General features: G+C 43.8%; 1 protein-coding gene across 3 annotated transcripts in view; it reads right to left on the bottom strand.

The window, feature by feature from the left end:
- Positions 1–13215, bottom strand: part of SORL1 (sortilin related receptor 1) — a 164536-nt gene that overhangs the window by 113464 nt on the left and 37857 nt on the right. For all 3 annotated transcript variants that reach the window (XM_081541638.1, XM_081541637.1, XM_081541636.1), the window contains exon 6: positions 9771–9951. In XM_081541638.1, coding sequence (XP_081397764.1) covers positions 9771–9951 — 181 coding nt within the window. The remainder of the gene's footprint in view (positions 1–9770; positions 9952–13215) is intronic.

Raw genomic sequence — 13215 nt, 5'->3', positions numbered from 1 at the left:
CAGAGTACTCCATAGGATGCTGACCATGCACGTGATGCTGGTCACACTGTGTTTCAGGGATATTAATCACAGCTGGGAGCTTGCTCATGTATGTAAAAGCGCTAGATTCAGAGTTAGCTCTCAATTTCTCTAGGTTCCAATTTCTGTGTGTTTAGTTGCTCAGTCGTGTCTGACTCTTTGCAACCCCATGGAATGCAGCCCACCAGGCTTCACTGTCCATGGAGATTCTCTAGGCAAGAAAACTGGAGTGGGTTGCCATTCCCTGCTCCAGGGGATCTTCCCAGCCCAGGGATCGAACCCAGGTCTCCCACACTGCTGGCAGATCTTCCACCATCTGAGCCACCAGGGAAGCCCAGGTTCTGATGTATCCATCTATAAACTGAGAAGCTGATCTGAATGAGGACTCTGGGTATGGGTTTAAATGATCCAGGAACCCCATAAATATATATGCAAATTTTCCGTGTGGATGCACTCACTCACTTTGCTAGGGAGGATATGTAAATTTTAGAAGTTTCTCAAAAGGGCCAGTAATCCAAAAAAGAATAAGAAACACTGCAAAGGCTCCACGTGTCTCTTTCCAGTTCTACAAACCTGTGACGGGGAACTGAAGGCCAATATTGCACGCCTCGGAGAACAGACAGGGAGGCCTATCTTCGCGTGGACATCCTCATGGGCATGACTATCATCCGACTTGAATGTCGGGATCCCAAGCCAGAAAGGGTGAGTTTGGCTTCACTTATCCTCAACTATGTTGCTACTGTTTATTACAGATTTTTAACTCCTACAGAGTATAGAAGATCTCAAGTTTTCTTTTTTATTTTTGATGTCACGTTTTCTTGACTGTAATATGAAAACTGCTAAATACTCCATGTTCATGTATGTCTAACAAACACTGTGAAGAGCAAGCTGATGAACGTGAAGTCGATTTCTATTCACCTGAGCAGCTGAATGTACATACACACACACACACACACGCACACACACTTTTCCCGAGCCACCACTGAACACTGATTAAAAGTCGTTTGTTTTAAAGACACCAGGCAGAGAAGTATAGAAGACTGCCTTCCCAAAATGGCACCCTGAAAGCTACATAATAGCCTGTCCTCAGTATGGGGCTGTAGAAATGATGGATTGATTAAAAACACAAAATGTATCACCCGAGTGAGAGAGTTCCTAAAATTGCTATGTATAAATTCCAAAAGCCCTCCTTAAGTCAATAAAGTTTTATAGCTATGAATCAAGGTCAGATGATTTAAGCCACCCTATATAAATCCTTATGAATATCTATAAAAACACAGATATCAGTGAAACATTTTTTATGCTTTATGTTTTTTCACTACTTCCTACTGCAGTTATACCTGAGAAAGGAGCCATTTCTCTGAGTGACACTCAAGCCCATCATTAGCTTTTGTTTGTCTGTTTCTGAGGTTTGTTTTGTTTGGCTGTGCCACACAGCATGCAGGATCTTAGTTCCCCAACCAGGGATCAAACCCATGGTCCCTGCATTGGGAGAACACAGTCTTAACCACTGGACCAACAGGGAAGTCCAAGCCCATCACCAGTTAAATGTTCTTAAAGATGATTGCTGGGAAACCTGAGAAGTGAGAATGGATAGCAAGATATAAATGCAAAAGTACTAAGGTCATGAAAAACCTCTAAATACATCATCCCACTTTATTCTGGGAGAAGTATTCCTAAGTCTGGATAGTTAGGTTCACTTCTAAAGCATTCGTAGACAAGTTAGTGTAATATTTTACCACCACCAAGAAAAGTATTAACAATAAAACTATGACACACTATTAACGGTAAGATGTATTTCTTAATAAACCATTGTTGATGCTGGATTTCTCTTTATCATTATTATAGAAGTAAAATACTGTATACTCATGAAAAATCCAACAGTACAGACAGGTATAAGGTAAAACGCAGAAGATCTGTTTCTTCTCATAAGTGCCCACTGGTAACTGGCTCTGGGCCATTCAGAGATGCTCTGTGCCATCACCTATGAGAATATTTACACAGTGACAGACGCTGTTCCACTTACCACAATATCCATCAGCCCTTTCCTCCTTAGCAAACCCTGACAACCACCCAAATAAAAGCCTAAGGCTCTCTTCCTTTTGGATAACTCTGTGTGGTCATGTTACTGAGGACCAGTCAATGAGACATGAACAGGCTCTTGTGCTGGGTTTCAAGGAAAGCTGTTGATAGGGACTGAATCAGCTGGGAGTGGTCCTATTTTGGCCTTTCTATCTGTCCTCATTCTTCCTGACTCCAGCAGACTTGAAGCCTAGTGTAAATGTCAGGGGCCATGAGGGACAGTGGCAATTATTCCTTTGGATGGTTGAACAGCAAGATAGAGGCTTGGGGACTTCCCCAGTGGTGCAGTGGTTAGGCCTCTGCTCTTCCAATGCAGGGGGCACAAGTTCAATTCCTGGGCACAAGTTCAATTGCTCTTCCAATGCAGGGGGCACAAGTTCAATTTAGGCAGCACTGAAGACAGAAAAATAAACCTCTGTCTTGGCAAAGTCGGTTTTATTTCTAGTCTGTTAAGGATAGCCAAACACAATGCCAAATTGATATATGCAAATTTCTTTTTCACATACAATTGGATCATGATAGAAATATTGCTGTGTAACTCATGAGAGAAATGGTATTATGTAACAACTTTTTTCATTAACAGAGTATCTTACTGTTCTACAATTTAACTTTTTCCATCAGCAGTGTATCTTAGACATCTTTGATTTAACAGCTATTAATGGCCATTTAGGTTATTTCCAGAAGCACTCTTCAATGAACATACTTGTATGAATTACCTTTTTCACAGCTACAGGAGAAAATCTGTAAGATGCATTATTAGAATTCCTAGGTCAAATTTTCCATTTTGACAGATAGCATAAATGGCCTCCTTGAAAGGCTATTCCAGTTAATACATCTACCAGCACACATATTTTCACCAACAACTAGGAATTATTTAAATGTTTTAATTTACAGCAATATTACAAGGCCTGTGAATTCATAGCAAGATATTTTTCATTTGGTGTTTTCACTTCTGATAAGTAAAAAACAAATATAAGAATCTGAATAATCTGAATTTCAGGGTCTGTGTTTACAGTTATGCTTGAGATTAAGTCAATAGCAAAAAAAAAAAAAAAATGGGCAGGAGAAGAGAGCAGAAAGGAACTAAATATGATATATTCTTGCCAAGTGAAGGCCAAAAGATATCACAGTGATCTATTCAACTGAAAGTTTCAGATAAAACTGGTGGGAGAAATGAGGGACCCAAGGCACGTGGCAGACAAAGACATGGGTTCAGAAGCACCTGGGCTGTAACATTTGCTGCCACTTTCTCTTCGAAGCAGTAACAAAGTTTCAGCAAAATATCATTCACCTTCATGTTATCCATACCTAATAATTAATAGATAAAATGATATATGAGATTTAGTTTAAAATAGTCCAAGAAAAAAATAAGTTGTGCATAGACAGTTGAAATGAGATTAGCAAATGTAGATACTCTTGAGACTGAATAAAGGCACAAGCGGAGGTCATATCAGCATAAAAATTTTTTTTTGTTTTGTAGATGTGGAAATAATAAAAAGTTTGCAGTTAATATTAACTGAAAGCACTTCTGGAATGGCAGAGGAAAGAACTCTAAAAATCCACTCATCCATGCAAACAACAAGAGCACTGACAAAAATTCTCAAAATCAACTTTTTTAGAATCCTGAAAATTAAATAAAAGCTTGCAAAAATTCAAGGAGCATTTATTCAAGACAATGACTGAAGCTCCGCAAGAACAGTGAACTTGGTGATATTTCAACTTGTCCTAATCCCAACCCTTCTTTCTCTAGCTGAGGTAGTAGTAGCGTGGGAAACCCGTGGCTTCACAGCCACTATCGCTATGAAAACCAGCAGCCCAGGAGATGACAGAACAGGTTTGGAGCTCCCCAAATGCCCCACAGCCAGAGGACTGTCAGATTTTATCTGCTGGTGACTCGCTTGATAGCTGATTCTCAGGTCGTCTCCTTAAATAACCTGACTCAGCTCTCTCTACACACAGACCTATAGCCAGGGCATTTACGGGAAACACCAAGTGGTAAGTATTTTAACATCACATCTGCCAGAGAAACATTATCACTTGGAGCTCACAAAAAGTGAACTAAAAAGCATAAAAGGAAAAATGGGAGAAGATGATGTCCATAAGAGGCCTTGATAAGCTCTGAAATATTCCAAAGAATTTACAAGGTCACATGCATGAAGGGCTATGTTCTGTTCAGGAAAGAATGGAAAGGGCCTAATTCCTCACATCTGGTTAATAATCTTGAATCTCCACATAAGAAGTAAAGACTAAGGCAGAGCTGGAGAAGGCACTGAAAGCATGTCCCCAGCACACACTCAGAGGCCCTCAGCAAAGGCCGACAGACAACTGGCTAAAACCACTGTTGGAAATCACTGATCACCAGCTGACCTCTAATGGTCAGGACTTCACTAGCCACACCCAATGAAGGATGCAAACTTTACAAAATTAATGCAGGAAACTCACAAAACAAAGCCAAAAAAAGGCAACAATAGTACTAATAAAAGGCAACAACAAAAAGCCCTGGGAAGGGGTTACCCTGATATGAATAGTTGCCACAGTATATCACTTAAAACATCTGGTTTTCCACCAAAAAATGAAAAGCAAACACACACAACAGTCAATACAACCTATTCTTGAGGAAGGCCAGATGCTGGACCCAAAATTTAAATCCTCTATCCTAAATACATTCAAAGACCTAAAGGAAATAACATATCAAAAATTTAAAAGGGGGACTTCCCTGGTGGTCCAGTGGTTAAGACCCAACACTTCCAATGCAGGGGGTGTGGGTTCAATCCCAAGTCAGGGAACTAAGGTCCCACATACCTCAAGGTGCAGCAAATAATAATAATAATAATGTCGAGAATAAGCAAACCCATAAGGCAGAAAGTAGATTCCTGGTTGCCAGGGGCTGGAAGGAGAGAGGAGTAGAAAGTATTGCTAGTGGGTATGAGGTTCCCTTCACAGGTCACGACAATGCTCTGGATTTAGATGGTGGTGAGCAATACCTGACCTTATGAACATACTAAAAACCACCGAACTGTACACTTTACAAGGCTAAATGTTACAGGATATGAATCATATCCCAATACTGGTATTATAAAAAATCAATTTTAAATGTATTGGTATTATAGTTTCATTTTTAATCTGTAAACACGTTTGAAATTTATTGTTGTATATGGAGATACAAGCATTAGGTGCTTATACCTATGTCTACGTTTGGATACATTTAAGCAATGTAATAATTAAAACAATTTGTCAATGCTTGTATTTTGGTTGGTTATCCTAAAAGTCACACTTCAATTGTGGTCAGTTAACCTCTTGTGTAGAAGCTCACAGTTCTGAGGCAAGTACTAGTTTTTTCTGTTATCTCTATCAGCATTAGGGACTTGAAAATAGCATAACAATGGTTAGAAGTTGGTTTCCAATAGTGAAATTAGTGGTTGGTTGGTCAGAATAGTGAAAGTACAAATGAATTCTCTCGGGAAATCTGTGGCATGCAAGATATCTGAATTAGCCATAATATCACAAAGATTGGGCTTCCCAGGTGGCTCAGTGGTAAGGAATCTGCCTGCCAACGCAGGAGACACAGGAAATGCAGGTTCGATCCCTGGGAAGACCTCCTGGAGGAGGACATGGCAACCCACTCCAGTATTCTTGCCTGGAGAATCCTATGGACAGAGAAGCCTGGCGGGCTACAGTTCATGGGGTCACAAGAGTCAGACATGATTGAGGCAACTGAGCACGCACGCATGCATCCCAAAGATAAGACTGTGGCATGTAAAAGGCTCAGCAACTTAGGGAGGCCTGTCACCCGAACTCCCGGGGGATACACTGCAGACTCATCTAGTGCAAGCTCCTGCACTGGAGGATTCTAGCTGCCTAATGCCAACTGAAAGGGGAACAGAATCCTGCCTCTACAACAATAGTTGGCAAACTTTTTCCGTAAATGTCCACACAGAAATACTTTAGCCTTTGTGGGCCATCCTGCCTCTACACTATGATTCATTTCTGCCACTCTAACATGAATGCAGCAATGGATGACACACAGCAAATGAGCATGCCTGTGTTTCAATAAAACTTTACTGACAAAATCAAAGAGCATGGTTTGCCAAGCTTGCCCAAGAACACCGTCTGCATCCTGCCAAGCTGTGGCTGCCATCACTCGAAAGGACAGAGAGGAGACTCCATCAAGCCCACACATCAGGTGCTGGCTCACTGCTGCACTTTGGGCAAGAAATGTCTGAGCCTGCCTTTCAGGAGAGGCTGGGAGTGAAGCTGGAGAGTGAAGCAACCAAGCCTCACCTCCTTTCAACTTTTTGGCAACTACTGTTACCTACAGGAAGCACCTACCAGCTGTGTCTCACCAAGTTCACAAACTGATGTTGGTCCCTTTGCAGAGGTGCCTCTCTGTTGCTTTAAAGGCCCCATCGGAACTTCCCTGGTGGTCCAGTGGCTAAGTCTCCATGCTCCCAATGCAGGAGCCCAGGTTTAATCCCTGGTCAGGAAACTGTATCCCACATGCTGCAACTAAGAGTTTGCATGCCACAACTAAAGATTCTGCCACAGCTAAAGATTCTGCCTCCTGCAACTGGCAGATCCCACATGCTGCAACTCAGATGCTGCACAGCCAAGTAAATAAATATTCTTAAAAAATAAATCCCCCTGGAGGAAACATGGCAGCCCACTCCAGTATTCCTGCCTGGAAAATCCCATGGATGGAGAAGCATGGCTGGCTGCAGTTCACGGGGTCACAAATTATTAAAAGCCTTATGATTTGCTGTGGACTTCATGTCAAAAACCAAGGAATAAAAAAAATTGACGGGTATCAGCTACAAAGCACTCATGAAGTAAGAGCCAGGCCAGGAGGGCCCCAAGGGGTTCTGGAGACTTGGAAACCAGCCCCAGTCCAGAACCCAGTTGGCTGCCCTGACATGTTCTAAAAAACTAACTTGCAAGCAATCGGAATCAGTCACAGTGCTGGAAAAAAGCAAAAGAGTTAATCACCCCAGAGCAATTTTCTGTCATTTTGCAATTACTTCCTTGACTTTCCTAATTTGATTTGAATCCAGTTAGCATTAAAGTCGATTCATTGGAAACTCACTGGAAAAGACCCTGATGCTGGGGAAGATTGAAGGCAGGAGAAGGGGATGACAGAGGACAGGGGGACGACAGAGGACAAGATAGTTGGATGGCATCACCGACTCAATGGACATGAGTTTGGGAAAACTCTGAGAAATAGTGAAGGACAGAGGAGCCTGGCATGCTGCAGCCTGTGGGGTCACAAAGAGTTGGACTGAATGACAACAAACATTAAAGTCATTCGGAATTCCCCAAACCCAGCACCCACAGTACTGGGAGCACCCCAGATAAGAAGTGAGGTGGAAAAAAAAAAAAAAAAGAAGTGAGGTGGAGGTGCAGACCTCAACACACCTACTGATAAGAGTTATCCAACCAAGGCCAACGTCATGTATCCTTATGGCTTAAGACTCTAATGTATTAAGGAGAAAAATACCCATTTTATCATCCACTGCCAGTGGCATCTCTTCTCTCAACCTATCCACTGAGAAATGTTCCTTTGATGATATAATTACCATTGAAAGCTCCTGCATATACAAGGCTTCAGGGAAGAATGTCTCAAATTTTGGAAATTCCTGGGCATCCTAGGGATTCTCACGAGGGTGGGGGGAGAATATGCATGTGGGCCCTGCCACCTGCATTTTTAACCAGGGCCCTTGCTGATGCTGCCGCAGGTGATCCTAAGACAACACTTCCAGGGGGTAGCCTAGTTCATCTCACCTGGACCCTCCAGCTACCACCACTGACCTTGGAATCGGGTGGTCCGTCCATGTGCTGAAGGAAGAAGTCAACACAACTACAATTTTGCCACTGATACCATGTAACTCAATGAGCCACACACAAGAGGTGAGAATTACAATAAAAGAACTAATAATTTACTGTCCCCCAATCCCATCCCATGCTCCCAGTAAAAAAGCCCAGTAGCCTAATCTTTCTAAATTAGGCCAAGATTCGTTCAACTCTATTGTACATATGTTATATATCAAGCATTGTGCAAAATACTGGGTACCATATCAGTGCAATTCAGACAGACATGGCCCCTGATCCTACCACTGGCCAGAAACAGTACAGAAATCCCCATCAGCACTCTGCAAATCAGCTATGTCTACAAAACAGACAAGAGCTATGAGGTCAGAAAGAAGGGTACAGAAAGCTCCAAATGGGATATATCTTATTCTTGGGTGTGAAATCTAGAAATAATAGGGATAAAGGAATGCAAGATAGTGCTCCACCTCAGCCTCACCTGACTCAGTCTGTATAAGAAATCTGGGAATCAGTCCTTGGGCCTTAAAATTAAGAAATTAAAACCACAAAAGGCACAAGCCCAAGAAACTAAAACAAAAAAGACCTATGAGGCACCATACAACCGGAGGTATCAATCCTCAGTCCTGACCTCTCACCTCCGCATTCCCAGCACATCCCAGCCGCAAGCAACTCAAGGATGCTTGTGTTCCTGGGCCGCTCTGTGTACATGCACACGTGTATGTGTGCGTAAGAGAAAGAGACAGGCAAGGCAGAAAGCAAAAGATCCAGGGATTGTCTCAAGGCAAACAGCCTGTCAGAAGAAAATCTGCCACAGTTTAGTAGTTTTAAAAAACCTTGTTCAAGGTGTATAATGGGGAACCCCTCTGGCCTTCAGCCTCTTGCCTCTTCTCTCCTGGTTTGAACCTCATTCTCTGCTTTCCCTTTAGGGGAGCTCCTCTCTCCACCCTAGAACCTACCAAGGGAACTGACCTGCTTCTGCCTGGCCAGCTACCAATCATAAATAAGTGAGAACCTGGAGGAAAACATGACATCTGGGTTTAGCCCTTTAGGTTTAACAGCAAAAAGAGCAACCTCCCAGGCACAGAGGAGACTCTCAGAGCCTTAGGTCAAGGAGGCACCGGCCGCAAAACGCATTATGAAAGCGAGCTCACCTCCCTCCAGCTAGAGCAGCCCAACAGACTCTTGGCCGGGCCTGGCTTTTTCCTTTACTCAAGGGGAAGTATGGTTGCAACTTGATACAGCTGCAAGCCAAGTCCTGTTAAATAATCAACTGTGGTTTTGAATGAGCAAGCCCTCCATTTCAGCACGTGGCTCCAACACATAAAATCAAGGAGAAGATTTTCCCAAAGGCTGAGAGTTAAGCTACTTACTGACAGCTGGAAGCTTGATTACTACTTTTCTTAGAGCATTAACTCCCACTAGCCAATGACTACACATTCTATTACCCATATAGATGAACATGTGTCCAAACCTCCCAAAGAAATAGACCTGAGTTGAAGAGAAGTCAGTAGTAGGATTAAAGAAAAAAGCCACTTAGCCCCATCCCTCCTTTTTGTGTTCTTCCATTGGGATTTCAAAAAAATGTGTGTTTGTCAAGGATGCTTGGACCAGGAAAAGACCAAATTCCTAGCACTCAGAGACCCTCTGAGTGGCTATCTAAGTGTTTCCACTCCTTGACCTTTCAGAACCGTCCAGGCCCCTTGGGAAAGTCCATCTATGTCCAGCACCTACAATCAATCCCCACCCCTACATCCCTGCTTGTACAAACCCCCCTCCCAGCCTGATCCCAGAATACCGAGCCTCAGAAAGGAAACACAAAAGCAATTTAATCCTTAATGCTTTCAACTCACCACCACCTTTGTGGCAAACATGTACTTGTCCCGCAGCTGGAAGTCCCTCACTTCCTCCAGGATCACCTCCAGGTTCTCCCGAGACTGGAAGAAGTCTGTGCTTCGGAAAACTGTGGAATAGCCAGAGGGTTCATGCCGTTCCACGTAGATGGTGTTTGGCTTGTCGTAGGGATCGATTCCCCTGGAAGAAAAAACAAAGTGGTTGGCATCATCTCCACGTTGAGGCATGGAGGTCCTGCCATGCAGACCATCAGCGAGGACTCGGGGCCACCATGGTGGCAGCTGCCAAGTGTTTGCGGCTCTCTGTGCCGCAAACCCGGCCCTTTGGTGGCTCCTTGGCTCAGGAAAGAGGGGAAGAAATTGTCTCTTGTGCACAGTATTTTCTGCTGGGACAGTTGTTCACAAGGCAGCCTGGGTTTCGCTCCAGGCAAGTCTGGGCTGTGCTGGAGGGAAAGGAAGGGAAGGAAAAGTGAAAGCCAAGTGTTTCAGAATCAGTGAGCAATGAACTGCTTGCACGAGCTTCTGGCCTCAAGCTGTGAACCGCAGAGGAATGAAGGAGCGTTTGTCCCCAGGACGCTACGTCCTCAGTGGAACAGCTCTAGAGGAAACCACAGGAGGAACCGGTGACCCACCCCCCACCTTCTAACGGACGTGGCCCTTCCTGTCTGTCCCGTGCCGTTGTCACGGATCTGTGCAGCCAGCGTTCATCTGATCAGCGCAGGTTCACCTCCCACGAGGCTCCTTCACAAACTCTTTCTCGCACATGCTGATCTTCAGTAACGCAGGGCTCACGCCTCCCTCTGTGCTTCTGCCACACCATCCCCCTCTGCCCAGATGCCCTCCACATAGACACTGATCTGCACACCTAAATCCTACTCATCTTCTGAGGTCAAGTGCAAGTCCCCTTCTTCCAGGAAGCCCTCCCTCATGCCCTTCTCCCAAAACTAGCAATGCATCTCTGTAGCACTCAATTCCAAGCCTTTTTTATGGAGTTTCAAGCAAAGGTAGAAAATCACCTACATTAAGTGGATTTTGGAATCAGACTCCTCACTTTATGCACAGTCTCCTCACTTCTTTCCCACTGTATTACATTGTCCACCATAATGTTTCTGTCTGAGCTTCCTAGACAGAGTACATATTCCTTCAAAGGCCAAGTCTTACATTTCTTTTGATCCTACAGAGTTCCTAGCTGCATTGATCTTTGCTGCAAGGATCCATGGACATAATACAGAAGCTCTTCCAAAATGAAAACTGTAGAGTGATGATATCAAACTACCTCAGAGAAGAATCTTTGCAATGGTGTGCCCCCAGATAAGGCTCCCAAGAGCAGCCTGTGAGGACGACTAACCTGCCCGAGTTTTCCTGACATGCATAAGAACATGGAAGCCAGGAGGACCTTTCAGCCAGTGGGAAAAAAACAGTTGAAAACAACTGGAAGAGAGCTGCACATGAGGATGCAGTGGTGACCCAAGGAGATGCAGAAGGACTCATTAATGGTTAATCATTACAAATGCCTTTGTACGGTCCTGTAGGCACAAAGGCTCTCAGGATAATGAAGGCAATGACAAGAAATTCCTTCAAAGATGCATTGTCAGAAGCAAGTTTCAGGGACTTCCCTGGTGGTCCAGTGACTAAGGCTCCGTGCTCCCAATGCGAGCAGTGTGTGTGTGGAGGTGGGGGGGCAGGTTCACGCCCTGGTCAGGGAACTAGACCCTGCATGCCACAACCAAGAGTTTGCATGCTGCAACCAAAAGATTCTGCATACCGGGGGGAAAAAAGCAAATTCCAAGGCAAGAAGGGAAGGAAAAGAAAAGAAAGGAGGGAGGAAGAGAGGGAGAAGAGAAGAAAGACAAAAACAAACAGCCTTTTTTCCCATCGGGGGGCGGAGGGTAAGACTTCCCTTTGGTCCTACAATCTGGGGTCTTGGTCGGACACTAGAGAAACCAACCCACATCAACGTGAAAAACTAATGTTCATCATAAGATGCTCTGTGTGCACAGTGGGGGTGGGTGGGGGAGGACATGTTCTCCTTTCCACAATTAGAAGTACTGATTAAAGTACTTCCTCTACCCGAGGATACGCAAATTACAACACACGGGATATTTTTAAAAAGGCAGAGAGGAAGGGACCTTTATTCAGATATCTCGAGGCGGAGCTCATGTCTACTATTCTTTCATAAGCAAGAGCAGCAGCCAACAGCTAGAGATGGAAAGAGCTGTGACTTTCATACGAATTCTCTTTCGTATTCCACATCTGAACCTCCCATTTCAGAGAGCTGCTTCACCCGCCTCGCAGCCCTTCTGTGCTCCCCCTACAAATTCTTGTACTTGGAAATCACTGGCCTCCCACTTTCCAGGCTCACTGACATTGACTTACTGTTGTTCTCTTTACCCTCATTTGGAAATTTCAAGCCTTGCTCTGTCTCTGAGCACAGTCATTGGTCCTCGTCTGGCCTCACCCACCTCGCAGCCCTTCTGGGATGCTCCACGGGACCATCTCAGAAACCTGCCCCCATGGCTCATCCTCTGTCCTGTCTTGCCAATCTCCAGCTCTGGATAACACAAATCACTGATTTTCCCTCACTGCTGCTGCTCCCAGGCTGCCAAGCATTGTGAAACAAAGTATGCCATTATTCTCTGAGAGGTTAGTTTACGCTCTTATCTATTATGGGGAGTCCTAGGTGAAAATCCCCCCAAACAGCCTGAAATTTCCTGACTCCAGACATGTAATTATCTACAATAAGCCAGGCCAGCCCTTTCCCCTAAGATAACTATCTGCATGTCTGCCCAGAGGCAGAAGGTACAACACAAATTCCCAGACGTGAAGTTTTTCTATTTAATAATCCTGCTGGTTTGCCCTCTTAATATATGATTCTCTAAACTGAAAATAGAGCAATCTGTCCCTTTAAAGTTCAAAGAAAGCAAAAAAAAAAAAAGTTTTAATGGTACTCCTTGGATAGAGGTTGTACTTGGATAAGATTGTGGTTATAATTTCACTGATTCTACAACCTCTGCCCAAGGAAATTAATGAAAAAGTCAGAAACAGCTGCCTTCTGTAACAAGGAAGTCCACTGGAGCCTGAAGATACTCAGCTCTAAGGACCCTCTCTGCTCTATCCTTCTTTACTGTCCTTAATTACTAAGGAAGGAATAAGAACTCACTGACATTCCTCTTCAAAGTGACAACAAAAAGATGCAGACAAGATCCATATCTTATGGGCCACAACATTTAAAGAGGATAAAACTACATGTAAAAGTCAAAAGACAAAGGACAAACTGGGAAATACAAATGAACATATCCATAAAACCTATCTCATATCACAAAGGACCAATCTCAAATATATAAAGAGCTCCTAGAAATCAATAATAAAGAGATGAACAATCCAATAGAAAAAGGGTTAAGAGCATGAACAGACATGTCCCCCAAAAAGAAGTAAAAGCGACCCT

This window comes from Giraffa tippelskirchi, chromosome 11, assembly GCF_054371585.1.
Source record: "Giraffa tippelskirchi isolate mGirTip1 chromosome 11, T2T-mGirTip1v1.2.pri, whole genome shotgun sequence".
Classification (NCBI taxonomy): domain Eukaryota; kingdom Metazoa; phylum Chordata; class Mammalia; order Artiodactyla; family Giraffidae; genus Giraffa; species Giraffa tippelskirchi.
Note: the sequence above shows the minus strand (reverse complement) of the source record. Positions and strands in the feature narration are given on the sequence as shown.